Below are 18,570 nucleotides of genomic sequence, written 5' to 3' on the forward strand. Positions count from 1 at the left end.
AGCAGTTCGTTGACTTCGTTGTTGGTCATGTGTGCACCAGTGTGAACCACTGTGTGTGAGCTGTGAACACTTCGACCTAATGAGCATGCGCGGTGTGCAGTGTACGTTCGACAAATTCAAGATGGAGGACGAATTAAAGAAAGCCGAGCATGTTTCGCACAAAGATCCTGAGAGGGCCATGGAACTTTTGTCCGCTATAGGTGCGTATTTTGTTTCATATCAAGAGGAATACTGTTAATTCTGTCAAACACATTATTTGTATGGTATAATTAGTCGCATAAGAGTATTTTGTCATTAAAAGGCAGAATCCACAGAGGATAAAATTTGGCATTTTAATCATTATGCTTTTATATAAGACTAATAGAACAAAAACCAAAGTCCTATTGATGATCTTATTCAATGTCTGAACCATCGATAAAATCCAACCCCATGTATGATGTTTGGAAATATAATACTTAATAGTCAATGTTTTTTTAATAATCTGATGCTGTTGATTGACCCAATATGCCGAGACAGTAAGATGTATAATGCTAAATAATAAGAGAAAACCATGCCAAAGATCATGTGGATTTACTCTATTGAATGCCAAAACCCTTGCTTCATTTTTATTAATACCGGTACTAAAATTAACTTATAATGGTTATTACTTTAACAAGTGTGTTAAATAAGAATATATATTCATGGCAATTTTTTGAACATTCTAGTAATTGTGTACCCTTGCCCACTTTCCTCCAAATTTTGATCTGAAGCATTTTTTGTTCTAAAACTGTTCTAAAAATGCTTTACAAGCAATAAAACTGTAGATATCAATTGACCTAACATTTAATCGAGGGAAAAGCTTCTAACGAATGCTGAGTTTTATCAGACTCGTCCTAAAACATTTATCCTGTGTATATAGCTATTGAGTTATAGTACAATATTAATGTTATAGTTTGTTAGCTGGCTTGACTTAAAGGACGTCAAGATCTTGACAATGTGCAATCTTGATCCCACTTTCACTCTTTAAGTGCCATTGATCAACTGTTTTATGATTCACTCGAAATCCACTAGGCACGTAGTAACCAACTTTATTGTTTTAATGTAGTTAAAAGAGATGTAGATGTTACAAATGAAGATGACTTGAGAGTAAAGGAACAAGCTATTTTAGATCTAGGTTCATTGTTGGCAAAGAATGGACGTGCAGCAGGTACCATGATTAATATCAATATAGAAGTATTGAGTTAATATTGTATTTTTATAACTTCACTGTAACCCAGTTCATTTTTATAAGCATTAAACATTAACTAATCATAAAAATCTAAAAGCATTTCTAAAGGTAGAAATTTCTTTGCAAATTTTTTATGCAGATTGAAAACGTTTGGTTTTTCATTATTTAGCTGTGCAATTTATATTTTAGGCATTTTTTGCCTTTGTTTGAGAAAATGATTACTGTATTATTAATCCTTAGAAACTGAGGATGTATGAGCTAGTGATAAAATCAAAGTCACAGAACATATACTAGTGATACTGCATTTTAAGTTGTGTATACTGTTTTAAACAGCAGCACCCCTTTAATGAACACTAACTATTGTTTTGAAAAAATAACTAAAAATATTCTTCTAATTTTACGTATTAAAATATAAGTAAATTGGTTTATAACAATAATAAGAATTATTATTAAAATAAGTAATTGCACTTGGGTATTATAATTAGTAATTGCGTTGATGAAGGCCTGGGTTAACAGACTGAAAGCTTTGCAATATTAAATACTTACATGGTATACCTACAAACTAATTTACTTAAATAACTAGTTTTTATCTTCAAAACTATAGTTTATACTTTAGATGCATGGTGAAAATGGATGTAGACATACTTCTATTTAGATTCTCTATGCTTAGATCAATAGCTAGATAAAAGGCTATATATAGAGGTATTGCATCAGAATTTTGTTCATTTGAAACACTTTTCCAATATGCAGAACTTGAAGGACTGGTGAAGTTTATTCAACCCTTTATGCTGCTTATTTCCAAAGCTAAAGCTGCTAAAATGGTCCGGGAATTACTTGATCTTTTTCTCGATATGGAGGTATCCACTGGTACAGAGGTGAGTTCTCAACAGATTTTAAATCGTTCCCCAGCACTGATTGGTTGAAAATCATGTTTGGATTCAGGATTCCTGCCAAAATTTATTTGGCCAAACTTATTTAAAACTTTCGAATGCATGAACTTATCTAGATGTTTTTAAAGCTTATTGACATTACAGTAACGTTATTAAAATTCGCCTGCTGCTCGTATTTCGTAGGCATCGTCCACTGTCGCTTCCTGTGTGTTTCTATTATGTTATTCAAGCATGGAAAACAAAATAAAATATCCAGTTACGTGGCTCTGGTGGTTTACATATGTTCATGCACTACTTGGGTCGTTTTCATAACGGAAAAGTTATTAAAACGTCAGTAAATAGTGGTGTTCTAGTATTCTTGTCAAAGTTAGTGCAGGGTTTAGCTATTTATGATCAAAGTTCTCAGTTCTTTGACATCTCGAAAATAATAAGAAAATTTAGACGTTAGGATGAAGAACCTTCGGATTTAGAATTTTATGTGCGTAGAAAAAATAGCGAAAAGCAGCCTCTACTACATATATTATAATGTATATGTATCGCATTTAACAGGTTGATTTGTGTCTTGAATGCATCCAGTGGGCAAAGAGTGAAAAAAGAGTGTTTTTACGACAAGCTTTAGAGGTCAGTATATGCGTAATGAGTACACTGTATGTTATTGTATACTGTATGATACACATACCGTATTTAGTGTAAAATACTTTCGTTCAGCTGCGTGACTTTAAAACGGATATACACCCTTTTAAATTTAGTCGAGATTGGTTGGCTTATATTATGGTGTAAGAGAGTACACAAAAGCTCTGTCACTGGGTATGTAAAATGTCATTTCATTTTCTAAAGCTGTGAAAATAATGTACCTATGCGTTCTTATTATACCTACAGACCTGCATGGAATTTGATGGGATATACATGCAGGTTGCGTCATGTAAATTATGTGAAACTCTCTAGGTTCGAAATTATTGAAAGAGCTGAAAAAACTGGACGATAAGATGTTATTGGTCGAAGTACAGTTATTGGAAAGTAAAATATATCACTCGTTAAAGAACATTCCCAAATCAAGGTACATTTGAACTTTATAACGCGTGCTTGCCTTAGCGACAGTAAAAGAGTCTCCCTCTGCATGACGACTGTGAGTGCATGGAGATGGCTCAAATGCATATGGCCATCAAAAAGCTGCTTTAACCAATCTGAAAGAGTTTTCGCAATTCAGCAAGTGTACTTAGAGTAGTCGCCCTAAGACCATTTTTAATATTGCTATATAGAGGGACGAGGGCTTCAGTTTGAACATGACAAAAATAGCGCTTATGGCAAAAAAAAATGGAGATTACCTTTCGTATTGTATTCTGTGGGACTCTGCCCGAATGCCAACGAGGCCGTTACGGTAATGGTTAACCAAGCAACAGGCGTGCAAAGATATGTTTTTGCCCAACAACCATGATAACGTTCATCATCTGTGCGATTTTAAGCGCTGATTACATTACACAATTAAAATTACAGTACTTTTTCATTTTCCGTAGGGCTGCTCTTACGTCGGCACGGACGACTGCCAATGCGATTTACTGTCCACCGAAATTGCAGGTAGGTGTGCAGTTGAAATTTGACTATATACGCACATCAAAGGACAATTAAATTTCACTCGCTTCTACATCGAATGACATCATTAAGGACTGGTTGTACGAGGTACATGTACGCTGTAGTTAATTTTACTATTGACTTGAGTATTTTGTTGTTAGCTACCCAAAATTAGGCTCATCCTCTGGGGCCGGTTGTTCAAAACCCGGTTAGCTTAACCCTGGGTTAAAGCAAATCTTTACATCAATTTTTTAATCGCATGTTCACAAAGTTGAACTTCTTTTTCCATAAATATTTTCTGGACCGACAAAAGGCATATTTCGTGAGGGTTTTAAAACAAACAGCGGTTTAGAGGCACTTAACCAAAACAGTGGATTAAAATTTAACCCAGGGTTAGCGCTAACCCAGCTTTGAACAACCGGCCCCAGGCATCTATTATGTATTAATTAGTTATAACCCATGTCTAATGTAATTTAATACATAAGAAATGCCTGCGGAGGAGGCTAACCCAAAATGAGGTTCGACAATTTTACAGGTCAACGATTTTGCGTCTATATAGCTAATTTCTTCTGATAAAGACTAAAGTGCCAAACTATGATAACAGAGTGGATTACTCGCCTGATTCACAAGCTATCGTTTGTTTTCACAGAAATACTTTTATCAATTATCCCGTCTTTAACATCTTTTGCATTTTAACCTTTGTTTTTAGGCCGCCTTGGATATGCAGTCAGGTTTGTCTATCACATTGTATTTTCGATATGTCACTATGCGCTCTTACTGTAGCCCGGATAGTCCTTGAATAACTGAAATAAGGGATATTCAGTGCAGGATGTAGCGTCACACCTAGTCCATGTTGAGCAACATCCCAGCTTATTATACGCGGTACAAATTTTTAAAATGTAAATAGACGATAGTTGTTTGATCATGGTTTTAATTCCTATTTTCAGGTATTCTCCACGCCGAGGAAAAAGACTTCAAAACGGCTTACTCTTACTTTTATGAAGCCTTCGAGGTACAGTAAATGTGTTAGATGCATGGACTACAGTAGCTATATGCGAGGCGTAAAGGAAATCGTTCCTTGAGAAAGCCCTGTACTATATTTGCTGGAATAAACAGTATACGAACAAATTAACATACGAAGAGCCTGGCTTGCGAGGTTGTTGCAAGCATAGATTTGTTAAATTTGCTATCAAGCTTTCCCCCCGTTATTTAACTTCTGAAATGTAGAAGTGACCAATGAATTCATGGTTTAAAACATTGCGCTTTTTATTGTTGAGCTCTTGAGTTCTTTCCGAATTTATGTTCGCTGGAATTTTGAGATGCTTCATATTTTTATAACAATATTAATATAGCTGTATAACAAATATGCGAGACATAGCTACAAGCAGTAATAATAGATTTAAATACAGTACCTTGCTTGCAAACGCTCCTTTAAAAATCGTAATGATGATGAAATGAAGGTGATGATGATATAAATAAAAAAATAATTAAGAACTTTCCCTGCACTACAATATCCCTCATTGGTCCTCGCTTTCCCGCGATTGTTTACGCCTGCTTTGTTCTGTAGGGTTATGACTCTCTAGAGAATCCTAAAGCACCGGCGGCATTAAAGTACATGTTGCTTTGTAAGATTATGCTGAGCAGGTATGTATAAAAAGAGATGTCATTGCGTTACAGCAGTATTACAGTGGTGTTACAGAGGTTGTTAGGGCAACATATTTCAGTGACGGTTCTTTGTTTGACATCTTTTTGATGAAAAATGATACGAAATATCGCGCTGATGCATGTTTCCACATGCATAAACGAAAGGCGGAAATATGTAACATTGGCACAGACTCCATCATCGCTATTCTGAGACCACATATTATATCAATTGACAATCCATCCTGTAACAGCAGACTACTGTGCACCATCTTCATCCGAAATATCTGGATGTTTTTGCGCCAATGTCCATGCTTTAATGTTATTTCTGTAAGCTTTCCACTGTTTTCTTCTTTCGACGTCCTAAATTTAACATTAAAATTTACCATTGCAACCGACTGTCATTTTTCCACAGTACTTTTCTACATGTACATCATGTACAGACTGTAATTCCAGAACACGGTTGATATTTTCCCTCCTTATAGTCCCGAAGATGTGCAGTCAATCATCAGCGGCAAACTTGGCCTCAAATACTCTGGACCCTCGGTAAGTCAACCCGGGCGGATATTTTGAACCAGTGCCTGTACAAATATCCTTAGTGCATCTTTTTCAAAATGATCTACATATTTCCCAATTTTTATGTAGAGTTTTTACCGAATGTCATGCATGCGTAAAGTTTGACGTCACTTTTTAGTCAAAAAACTTAAAACATAAAAAAGAAAAATAACAAAATTTTAGAAATCGCGGGAGTAACTTACTAACTTACTTCCTACTCTCTAATTGGCGCTCTAAGTAGTTTGTGTTCATTTTCCCTTGCAATATGATTTCTTTTTTAGCTACAAGCGATGAAAAAGATTGCTGATGCCAGCCATCAGCGCTCACTTCTTGAGTTTAAAAAGGTAACTCTATACGCATTCACGCAAAAAGTCATACAGTGAATCAGGACCAAAAGCTATATATATATATATATATATATATTTATATATATATATATATATATATATATATATATATATATATATATATATATATATTATATATATATATATATATACAGGGTGTATCAAAAAAAATGTCCCAAATGTAAAAATTCCGTTTTTCAGGATATTTTGCAGAATTTGGCAAATTTTTGTGTTCCTAGGCCAAGTTTGGTTTTTCAGTAACAAAATTATGTTACCGGGGGGGTGGTTCCTTTCCACTGATATTTAGAGGGCTTGCGCGCAAAAATGTGAAGCTGAAATTGAGATATTATTTAGCTGTCTAAAAGTAGGAAAGCTTTTTAATAAACTGTCAAAGTTTCAGGAAAAATAATGCATACTGGGAGCAACGCGCGACCCTAAAGGTGACAAATATTTCATTGCGCGCAGTGGATTAAATGCATGGTTGATTTTAGCGTGACCGATCTCATACAAGGTGGGCAAATGAATAAATTAAAGCGAGAAACTGAACACAAAAACAAAGCGATTTATTCGTGATGTTAATCCTCAGCATGTCCACCATTTCATTCTAAGCAAACTGCGGCTTGCCTTAGCATACTAAACACTGAACAGCGAATCATTTGTCTGTCCATTCGCCTAGATTTGCCGGTGGTAGCGTAGGCGATTTGCAAGAAAGAATTTCGAACGAAATGGATAATTTAAGGCAGGACAGACAAATGTGGTTCGCCGTTCAGTGTTTACCATGCTGAGACGAGCCGCAGTTTGCTTAGAAAGAAATGGTAGAAATGTTGAGGATTAACATCAAGAATAAAACTCTTGTTATTAAATCGCTTCGTCTTCTTGTTCAGTTTCTCGCTTTAATTTATTCATTTGCACAGCCTTGCATGAGATTGGTCACGCTAAAATCAACCATGCATTTAATCCACTGCGCGCAATGAAATATTTGTCACTTTTAGGGGTCGCGCGTTGCTCCCAGTTTGCATTATTTTTCCTGAAACTTTGACAGTTTATTAAAAAGCTTTCCTACTTTTAGACAGCTAAATAATATCTCAATTTCAGCTTCACATTTTCGCGCGCAAGCCCTCTCAATATCAGTGGAAAGGAATTACCCCCCCGGTAACATAATTTTGTTAATGAAAAACCAAACTTGGCCTAGGTATACCAGATAAGTCTTAACTATCTCTAGGAACACAAAAAATTGCCAAATTCTGCAAAATATCCTGAAAAGCGGAAATTTTACATTTGGGACATTTTTTTTGATACACCCTGTATATATATATATATATATATATATATATATATATATATATATATATGTATATAAAGTATAAACGTATAAAAGTCTTTTCGTCTTTTCTTTACATTGCCGTTGGAACATTTTGTTTTGCTGGTACGGTCCAAAAAAATAGTTGAGACCAAGTACCAAGCACATGCACACTAAGAAATAATCATTCCTGAATTTAGTTTCTACTTTTCGCATGCTGTGCCTAATCATGATGCAGTTTAAAAGAATTGCATTTTTGTGTGCATGGCTGTCATTTATGATTCCCCGTCATTGAATTTCGTACTGTATTCTTTATATTTTACTATTGCTTTTTTATGCCTGGGTACACAGAAATTTATCTACATTAATGTTTGATTGCTTAGATACTTGCAACATACAATGAGGAATTACAAGGGGACCCAATAATCCAAGTAAGTCAACAATTAAACCAGAGAGCAACTGGCATGTATGCATACATGTAGCATCTTCAAACAACTTCGCATCAAAAGCGGTATAACAACTGCCTAAACTTAACAAAAACACTATTTGACGTTTCCACCTTCATCGAGCAAGTTAGTTAAGAGTTATACTAACTCCCCTTACAAAAGTCCTTAGCTTTTGGTCGAATCGTCGGGAATCTTTTTTATTTTAGGCACTTGTTATGCTATGCACATTTGATGATAAGTCAACAATAAGTCTCAACATGCAGACTTTATATATCACAATTCAATTAACGCGAATTTTAAGACGTTCCATCTGCTTTTTTAATTGTTTTCTTTTTTTCAGAATCATCTCGACACCTTATACGACAACCTTCTGGAACAAAACCTGTGCCGTATTGTGGAACCTTTCTCTAGAGTTGAGGTGATTAATACATATACACCTATTCGGTTAGCTGTAGATAAAATTACAGTTAATCTTTCCTTGCTTCGCGATGATAAAAACGGTGCTGCATGACATCGCTCCATCGTATATGTTCTTGAATCTGCGTGATTAAAGCTCAGCAACCGTCTCCAGCTCAGTCGGTTTTATTTCTGTTCATGCAGTTCTTTGAGCCAGTCGGCCTAAATTTTCTTTCCTGTCCCTGCTTCAGGTTAGGTCTATAAATTGTATTAGGAAATTTCTCCCTTTGTGTTCAAAAAAGGATTCATGTACTGTAGCCAATAACTTACTGCAGCAAATTCGGAAACACAAGTTGATTAATGTTATACATAGATTTACCCGAAGGAACAACTGTATAGTTCTCTAAAATCTATTAGGCTATCATGCAATCTTCTTTCTCTTATGCATAATCTGGACAACGTGACTATACTGCATCATGGATAGTAAGTTAAGCGGCCGGAAGACTGTGCGTCCCGACAACATCTCTTGCGATTTGTTTAGGAATGTTATTTGTTGGGCAATTTTTGTATCAGTTTGATATAGTAATCAGTCTGCATCGTTAGCATCATCCTGCATGTATCATATAATACGATCGGATTCTTTAGGGATTCTAAAGATATTCTGTGTCACAATACAAGAAATTTTATAATTTAACTGCAAATTAAGTATATATGAACTTCAGGTTGCTTTATAATGTGTTTATGGATTTTTTAGGTTGATCATGTTTCCCATTTAATTAAATTGGATAAGGTAAGTATTCGTTAGTAGAAGTACTTAGGAAGTACATGTATGTGTTTCCGTACGATCGTCCGTAAGATGTCTGTCTTGATTCCTTTCAGAACATCGTTGAAAAGAAGTTGTCCCAAATGATATTAGATACGAAACTACACGGTGAGTTAACTCTTTGAGCTCTGAAAGTGACCCATGCCCCATTAACCCAAAAAGGATTATGGCTATTTTACAAATATTTCCCTTTTATATTTTTCCCCGCACTGGGGAATGCATAAAATCTCAGTCACCAATAGACTTGCCCATCACCCGGGCATCAACATTTTCCGGCTCATGGGAGAAATTAACACTATTTGAAACGTAAATATGCATGAAATGTTTTCAACTTACAGGTATTCTTGACCAAGGTGCTGGGGTTCTGATAATCTTCGACCACTCCCCAGTGGATAAAACGTACGAAAATAGCTTGGAGATAATTCATAGCATGAGTAAAGTGATGGATGCTTTGTATCATAAGAGTAAAAAGTTATCATAGACACCTACTCAATGAAACCTTATTCATATACTATTTAGTTTTCATCTTGTGCCATTTTTTCAGTTCAAAATATAATAATTCATTTTGTCTTGGTAATTTAACCACAGTATACAAGATGTATGAAACGGAAGGCCTTTATAGAAATTGGTTTCTTGTTTTTTTTTCCTGTGTAACAGTATATCATGTTCTTTGCGAACGAATTACCACGTGCACAACCATTGAATTAAGCGAGTGACAAAAATAAACAAGATGGACGGCGGCGCTCTACTCGATAAAAGCAAAACACATTTTCGCCAAGGCTAATCCGCTACACCATCTTACAGGTGCAGGCGTTGAATTTACAGCTTTACTACAACTTGCAGGGCATCAGATCCCAGAACAGTGGAAAATGATATATGACGTCATATGACGATATATGACGTCACATAATGGTGTGTGACTCTTAAAAGCAGGCTGGCATTTTGAAGCAGTTGCGATTTTTTTGGGATTATTGTAAAAGGAAAATCTCTGAATTTTTAAAACAAGACAAGTTTGTGGGGACACCGGAACGATGCGAGGGCAAAGAACGCAGATTTGTGTGAAGGAGAGCTTCTGTAGCGGCGCATAATAAAAAAAGTTTCCAAAACATCGTCTGTTGAACTTCGTTTCGTCGTGTTTTCTCTTCCCAAAATAATTTCGGTGTCTGGGAGCTAGAAATTATCATCAGACGATTGTGTGCTATTCTTGATGCTCGTTGGTGGCACTTTTTAATCTTGTATTTTCAAACAAATCAATCATTGCTTTTTATTAATGATCATATGGAAATTACAAATGTCGATTACGATGAAATGTTAGATGTAAGGCATTCTATTTTGTTGCTACGCCAGTGTTCGAGATATAATGACTGATAATAGAAATGTACAATTAATCATAATAACAAAGTAACTTCAGTAAATCATAAATTAAATGTTGATGGTGGTTTGGGGAAACGAAAGTAGAAACATACGATTACGAATGTTCCACACGTTTGAAAAAAAAAAAGCTCGGCCTCAGGTCCTCCAGCAGGAATCGAAGCTACGGCTGTGCGATTCCGGCCAGAGCTGTTCTCTTTCCATGCACCATCAACATTTAATTCATGTTCAATTGAAAACAAGTGCAAATTAAATGAAATGCAATAACCAATCAATAAGCCGCGATATAGTCGTGTTATATGTTCTTAAAATCCGTTAATCTGATCACTTCGTTTAGTCTAAGAGGGTATAAGAGATACGTGTTGAAAGATGAGCCTCATCTCGGCAACACCGCGAGTAGCACTCGGACCTTTCCCCGCTCTTGCCTCCGCGCCGACTAGCCTGAAATCTGAGTCAGCCCTAAACTCCTGATCTAGCGCCATTCCCCATCCTCCTTTGTTTCCGTAGATCGGGCTTGACGTTCCATCGCTGAAATGAAACTGGATTTTTGCCAAAAGGCCTTCGGCATAGCCCAAGCTTCCCCCAATCACATGCCTTCCCTCGAGGATGATCTCGTTCTTCAAAGGGGCCTTGTCGTCCGAAGAATCATCGCCATACTTCGTTCCCATGCCACGGTCTTCGTAGGAGAACTGGATCCTATCAACGGTGTTCCACGCGTAGACGCAAATCGACTTAATGATTCCACACTTATCAGACTGCAGGGAGCCGTCTATATTTAATCGATCGCTGTCAGGATGAAGTCCTCCTTTCAAAGCAATGGAATAGGGGCCGTAGCTTACGCTACCAACTTTCGAATCCGCTTTAGGATCGTCCTTGTGATGGCCTGGAAGGAAGTTGTCGAGAGAAAACGCTCTTATGTAGGCTTCCATCATCATCTTAGCATCGGCTTCGTGAAACATTCTTTCCTTAGCGCGATATTGAACCGGCTTGAAGTAATTCTCTATCGCGTTCCAATCGTCTTTGTAAGTCACGTCTTCTCCAGTGACTGCATCTTTAGTGTTGCCATTCGCGATAGAATAGAAGAACGGCGGCACGGGGGTGCCACTCTTCGTTGTATTGCAAGTAACTTTGACCTCCCCGTTTCGCCACTCTCGCCATTTTGGATAGATATCAAGGAGGAATTCTTTGTAATCGTCTACCTTGGCGGTCAGTTCCTTTTGCCACTGATCCTTGTTCTTTGCATCTTCGTACATCTCCAACCCGTGCTCAAAACGCTCCGTCAACATGGTCAGGTGAAGGTAAGCGTGTGATAGAGTGATCGGAATCAAGTGGATCGCGTTTTTGGAGCTTGTTAATTCCTGATACAGGTTATTACAGGAGACAAGAATGGCGGAGAGAAGGCTCGCTTTCTCGTCAACGGAGGCCTGGGTGTACATGTTCAAACTATCTCGCAGTCCGTTCAAGGCCGCCGTTCGTTCTTGCAGCTCGAAATCGAGAATTTTTTTATCCACGAGTTGCTCGACCTGTTCTTTGATCGCAGACCAGATGCTCTCTTTCGTGTCGGGCCAAAAAAGGTTTATGAGCAGCTTTACTACCTTGCCCACCTCTGGAATTGCAGCAGCCAGGCCTTCGGCAATGGACTTCAGGCGGTTGTTCCAAGAGTTTGGTACTTTGATCGACATATTTTCAGTTTAGCTTGGCTTCGTACGTTCATCCAGCACTTCGTGATTTTGACCAAGGCAAGCCATCGCAAAACCATCTAATATGTGAAAAGTAGGCAATTAACACACATAATTCCCCCACAATGACGTCACACAAGTTGTTAGAGGAAATCCTGAATGCATGCTCGAACGCACCTATAATCACCACGTAATTCACCTGTAATCACCACGTAATTCAGTCCTATGTAACTGCAATGTGTGTGAATTATTAAACTATATATCTATCTATCTATAATCTAGGCCCACATCCACTGGACGCGATTCGCCAACGCACCCTAGGCATGTCAAAAGTGCTATTCTTCAGTAATTGTCAAGAATCGTAAAAAGGTAAAACATAGTTGCTTTTCAGAACTGAAAAATCGAGTCGCATTGCCGGATCGCTTCTGGTGTGTGTCGGCAATTCACTCGGTTTACATCCCCTGCTAAAATTAGCCGCCTCACAAAGAGCTTCGGCAATTTGCATATAGGTTGGGTCAATGCTAATGAAAATGAGAGTCGTTAAGGAATCTTTATTGCCTAGAAAACGCCTTCCACTGGTGATTAGGGAGTTTACGATTCACGATGCGGCCAGCTCGACAACGCGCTTGCAAAACAAAGAAACTCCACACGCGAGACAATAGCTATGCATAACTTGTGGTCCCATGACAGGGTTGTCATTCTTACGACGCCTACAAATGAAGCATTTTCACGGCCTCTCGGTGACATGAAAGCAGCGGCAACGTGATAGCTTAAATGAAACTGCAATATCAGATAGATATTGGAGGTTATTTGCACAATTAAAACGTTTGTATGATTATTTCAGAGTCCTAGCAGTTTAATCAATTTTCTGTAGCTCATTTGAAGCAAAATAATTGACTAGCGACGTCGAGCTAACCGCGTCGTAGATCGTAAACTCCCTATTGTCAACTGCTGGAAACGTCAGTTTGACATTTTAAATCTCTAAGTCATAGCAGTTTTACGTCCGGTTTTATTTACAATGTCAAGTTTTCTGTGATCACAGTTGGAACTTTGTTTCCCCGTGCAGTGTCGGTGTCTCGGTGACCCGGCTTTCTGATCAATTTTTCTTCCGAATTTTTTAGCACAAGCCCCAGCTACATATTTCTTCCCTTTACCAGCCGGGATTTTTCATAGCACTTATACAGGTCTCTCTGATACTGTTTTTACTACCAAACCCCACTTGTAAAGGGAATACGAGGTGTAAAGAGAATATGTTTCATTAAAGTGAGGTTGATTTGTAAGGATAATAACCGGTAAAGGAAAGCCTGCATAAATGCTATTGAGGAATATGATTCAAAATTTCCACTTAATGACACCTAGCTATAGTAGGCTGGAACATGTAATCAGATAAAATTGCCAAAAAGCTATACCCCCGAAAGATCATAGCCTGCGAATAACAGAAAGTTTCCCCCCACCGTGGAGTAAGCGTATAAATAGATTCTGTTATTCGCAGGCTAGAAAGATCACTGTGACCAACTGTTTCCAACTGCCAACATGTTATTTGGTCCTGGAAACTATATTCACGCAGATTTGTCGCCGTCTTGATAACCGAAGTTTGCTAGAAAAGTTCAACGGTTTCATACTAGTACAAACATGGAAAAAGAAATATCTTCACAGGAGAAATTAACACAGAGCTAAGCGGAAATAAATTAAAATTAAGACTAAAGACTAGCGTACACTGGTGCATATTGCACGCACACATGTCACTGCAAGTTCATGCCAGCCAATTCATATAAACTGTACAGAGGTTATCGTGTACAGACAGACGCTTTGCACAAAAAACTACATCCTTTCACACGCGTATTTCAATCGCTAACTATGGCGTTTTTATATACAAATAGTGTCATAGTTTACTCACAGAATTCTGTGATCGTGGGAGAGAAAATAGGCTTCGCATTATTGATTGTTTCGATTCAATGATTGAATCAGTTTTATCCATGATGTAATTATAAGTTATCAAAGTTTTTCGCCTATAGAATGTAGGATATTTTAGTATGACATTATCTTAGAATCCAAAACTGGACCCGCCTTTTCTTGGATCAGACTTGGCGAAGATTTTTCCATCTAACTCCTTGGAAATTGCTTGCACAACACAGTGGAAAGATTTGGTTTCGATGGTGTGTCCATAGCCTTTCAGTTCTTTGATGATATATGGTGACAGGTTGCGAGGTGGTTGTTCTATAGCTGTGTAATTAGGAAGAAGTTGGTTGTGGAATCGAGGCATGGTAACGGCTTCACTTGTGTTACGACCAAACCATATTTTGTTCATCGTTACCTAGATTTAGTTTAAATATTAGCAATTAACATATTAATAGTTTGGTGTGGCAAGTGTGGTGTAACATGGTATGCGTATGGTATGGCTAAACATCCTTACCAATGTAGTACCCGTGGTGATCCTCGTACCCCCAGATGCCCCTGCAATAAACACGACATCCCCACTTGTTCTGTTTGTTAAAATGATAGGACTCATGGACGACATTGGTCGTTTGCCAGGCGCGATGAAATTACTAGGAGACGGTTCAACTCCGTATGCATTGGTCAATCCGGGTGTTGAGAAATCGTCCATCTCATTATTGTACGTTATCCCTGTCACTGTCGAACGCACTTTCGAACCAAAACTGACATGAAAAAAATATTAAATGGTATTAAATTAGAATTAATTATTTGTTGGAATTTGATATTTTAGTAACTTAAATGTAGATAGTTTGTAGTTTAGATATCCTGTATCTTGCCAATTTTTGTAAATAATTGCGGAAAAGCATAGACCACCCCAATGCGGGGATACTATTCTCTGAACCCCCTAGTGGCCGGAGTACTTAATCCTCCATTACTTGTGTTCCATGTAGCAAACATGTTGTCTTTTGGTACTCTGGTCTTAGTTGCATCTGGAGTGATCTGAAGTGTCCACGTGGGTTAAATTTGATAAATATTTACTTACTAAGTGTTGATGGTACTGGTAACTGACACTGCGTCTCCATTCGGCGCTAGAACTGACAAGTGAGATGTCCCCGGGGGGTCGTAATTTGCATAATATCCGCCATAGTGCCTAGCGTCGGGATATGTTTGATTGGTAATGTTCATACGAATTCGTTTCGCGTAATCTTCATCTAAAAGGTCCTTTATGATCTGAAATAGACGTAAAAACCATGGCATTCTTCACTTGCAACTTTAGGAAGCATTTTGACTTTGTATAGCTGACATGTGTTACATTCTCCATACTAACCTGTGTATCATTTAGAAAGTTTTTGTCGCCTAGCAACGCACGCCTTGCGTAGGCATATTTGAAAGTTTCAATAATCTTGTGATAAACATTCGCTGTTTTTGAATTGCTTGATACGCTTTCGGTAGTGAAATTGTAGCCTAAATGTGAGAAAGTAAATATGTTTAGAGTTATTCAGTATAAATAGAGTTAGTTTAGCTTAGGTTTCCTCTTGTAGTAACACTAAAGAGATGATCCTTACTGGACTTCTACAACTATTTGACAAAATCCTATTTTGTACATTTACAAACCTTTGAGTATATTGAGCATGAACGCAATCAAGATACCGCTGGACGGTAGACCAGATGTATGCAGCTGATAATCTCCAACACTGGCATTGAGTGCTGGCTCAACTTCAACATGATAATCGTTCAAATCTTTTGCAGTGATGATACCACGATTTGAATCAATATCGTTAACGATATCTTCTGCAAGGGATCCTTCGTAAAACGATAAAGGATCGTAACTTATTCGTTCTAATGTTACAGCGAGCTTTCTGTTGACCAATCTGTCGCCCAGTCTCTTTAAACAACCATCTTCCTTCACCAGAAGCTCTCTGAGAGTGGAAAGAAAAGGCCCAGGAAGTTTGCACACGGAAATTCCACATGCACCTGTTTTTAGCTCCTCTGTCAAGACTTACAAACTTACTTTAACCCTTCACGTTTTCTGATTTCTTCCTCTTCGCTTCTAATAGCGTTGTCCAGTGCTTTGCTGATAATAAAACCTTCTCTTGCTAGGTTCATCGCAGGTTTAACGAGTTCTTTCCAGTCCAGTTTTCCATATTTCTTTTGAGCTTCGTACATTCCTTTCACCTCACTCGGCACAGCAATTGCCAAACCACCTATAAGAGTTTACTGTTTTAACAATTATTTAGCTGTGGATCAAATTTCATGTTTGTTGTTTTCTTTCCGTTTGCTTCTCAGTTGTAGTTGTAGTTGTAGTTTATTTGTTTATTTGTAGGTAGCAAGAAGACAACATGTCACCTGTCTTAGACGCAGAGGTCGTATCATTCACGAACATGCTCTCGTTTGCCAATCCAGGTGCCTTTTCTCTAAAGTTAAAATACTCGGCAGTTCTTTTTTCCTTGATATAAACAACCATTACGGCGCCACCTCCAATGCCAGCTGAATGCATATTAACCACACCGATACAGAATAAAGCAGCAATGGCTGCGTCTACCGCCGAGCCGTTTCTTTTGAGAATTTCAACTCCAATCTTTGAACATCTCACGTCATCAGCAGACACCGCGGATTCATTGTACGGCCCCTGTTGTTAATTATTATAATTTATACTGAGCAAACGGCTGCTTGGTATCCAAGCAGTCGTGTGTTTGAAACACACATTGTTTTAACAAATTCAATTTAAGTGCGATCATAATTAACATGAATATCTGAAAATTTCAGAACTAGAATGGTGACCTAGATTCCTGCTTCTAGTCGTTCAGAGGTTGTACATACATGCATCTAACTTCGCTGAACCGAGTACGTTTCTCAGGCCAGCGATAAATAACAATAAACCCGATAGTTGTGTGGTTCAAAACGCCTAAAATGACTGAAAGATTTGGCGGTTTCGCTAGTATTAAGGCTATGCAGATTGAATGTTGAAACGAAAAGCTTCATCTTGCATAAATCGTTTGAAATAATAATCAAAATGTGCGCTTGCAACCTTCACTGTGAATTTCGTTTCATATGCACGCGTCATGTAGAAAAAGTAATGCAACTTCAGCAGGCTACTGTACGTATAATTACTTGACTAACGAGCGTAACTTTCTTTTCAAGATTCATCAGGATTTTTTGAGGACTTGGATGTCTGTGCTATATTGTACACAGGACTTGGATGTCTGTGCAAAATGGGCCGCCACGAATATCTTGGCGAGGATAAAAACTGATAAATCAACAGGTAAAAGTCTCATTTATTTTCATTTTCGCCAAACATGCACAACATAAGGCTGCGTTTCCTCTTGGAAAACCAGCGAAATATTTGCATATTTTCTTTTGAATTGAGATTCAGTATTTATGCTGTTGAAATTCAAAAGAAAAGAATGGAACCATTTCTCTCATTCAAATGATCGTCTCCGTGGAGAATATTCTGGCATTTTTCAATTGTTCCAACTTACCTCCGGATTGCCCGATGGTCCTGGGGGAGGGGAGTCTGTGGGTGTTTGTGAGCAGTTGACACTCGTGGAGGTGGTTTGTTTTGTTAGGGAGAGGGTGGTAATCCTTGGGGGCGTGGATTTGTATGTCGTGGGGGTTGGTCTCCCACTTGGTGACGCAGTACTTGTTGGACTATCAGTACCATTATTTTTCCCTGTTTGACCGCTGAACTCATTTGAATCTGAATCCTTATTTGCGTAGAGGACAGCCAATGCGATGACAGCAGCAAGCAAGATTACGATGACGACAAACGAAATGAGAAGATGCTTCTTGCTATTTGATCTGTAACCACTAAATGAATATTGAATAAGAAGGGAATGTTCATGTTTGAAGGTAAGCCTTTTTTAAGAACATGCATCGAAAGTCCAGCGAACTCAAGAAGCTGCTATTAGGAGATTCGCATAAATAATCGGATTTCATGGTCAAAATTGGCCTAGTTAGCAAAATTGGCTTGAATTTTTTCCACCTCACCTTTCCACATTACTCCCGCCTCCCAAAGACAAAGCTGTATTTGACATCGCAAAGCCTTCGTTCTTCATGTTTTCTTTTCAACTTTCCTATAAATGAATCGCTATGGTTTGCTAATGTGTTTACATAATATTTACTAATAGTGTAAAACGTTAGAAAAGTTTTTTTTCCGTGGTGCAATAATGCCATTAGTGTCATAATAGACTTTAGAGTGCCCATCTTTCCAAGTAGGTATCTTAGAAATTATCCTGGCCACTGATCTATAAATGTCACTGACTGAATGTGACAGATTCAGGGGTCAATAGGAAAATAAGCATGATATTGTGGGGTAGAATAGGATAGGATACGATAAAGTAGAGCAGAGTATATGGTGAAAGTATTTACATGTAAAAAAAGGGAAAAAAAGGTGGTTAACTTTTAACTACAA

General features: G+C 37.8%; 2 protein-coding genes across 2 annotated transcripts; one reads left to right on the forward strand and one right to left on the reverse strand.

Annotated features, from left to right (window-relative positions):
• The first annotated feature begins 115 nt into the window (after positions 1 to 115).
• LOC114515605 (26S proteasome non-ATPase regulatory subunit 11A-like) lies at positions 116 to 9,774 on the forward strand. The gene is made up of 17 exons (XM_028534897.1): positions 116 to 200; positions 1,085 to 1,186; positions 1,958 to 2,082; positions 2,647 to 2,718; positions 2,847 to 2,904; positions 3,043 to 3,154; positions 3,612 to 3,672; positions 4,376 to 4,397; positions 4,614 to 4,678; positions 5,234 to 5,310; positions 5,793 to 5,853; positions 6,144 to 6,206; positions 7,893 to 7,940; positions 8,296 to 8,373; positions 9,106 to 9,141; positions 9,231 to 9,282; positions 9,513 to 9,774. Exons 1-17 carry the CDS (start codon positions 122 to 124, stop codon positions 9,653 to 9,655), a joined length of 1,254 nt encoding a protein of 417 aa, XP_028390698.1. The 5' UTR covers positions 116 to 121; the 3' UTR covers positions 9,656 to 9,774.
• Positions 9,775 to 14,097: 4,323 nt separating this feature from the next.
• LOC114520064 (glutathione hydrolase 1 proenzyme-like) lies at positions 14,098 to 15,851 on the reverse strand. The gene is made up of 5 exons (XM_028540271.1): positions 15,774 to 15,851; positions 15,487 to 15,623; positions 15,202 to 15,389; positions 14,638 to 14,881; positions 14,098 to 14,538 (listed from the first exon to the last, which is right to left on the reverse strand). The coding sequence occupies exons 1-5, from the start codon at positions 15,790 to 15,792 to the stop codon at positions 14,269 to 14,271; spliced, it is 858 nt and encodes a 285-aa protein (XP_028396072.1). The 5' UTR covers positions 15,793 to 15,851; the 3' UTR covers positions 14,098 to 14,268.
• Positions 15,852 to 18,570: the final 2,719 nt, after the last annotated feature.

The sequence above is a fragment of the Dendronephthya gigantea genome, unplaced genomic scaffold (assembly GCF_004324835.1).
Source record: "Dendronephthya gigantea isolate DGI-Jeju-01 unplaced genomic scaffold, DenGig_1.0 000000F, whole genome shotgun sequence".
Lineage (NCBI taxonomy): Eukaryota > Metazoa > Cnidaria > Anthozoa > Malacalcyonacea > Nephtheidae > Dendronephthya > Dendronephthya gigantea.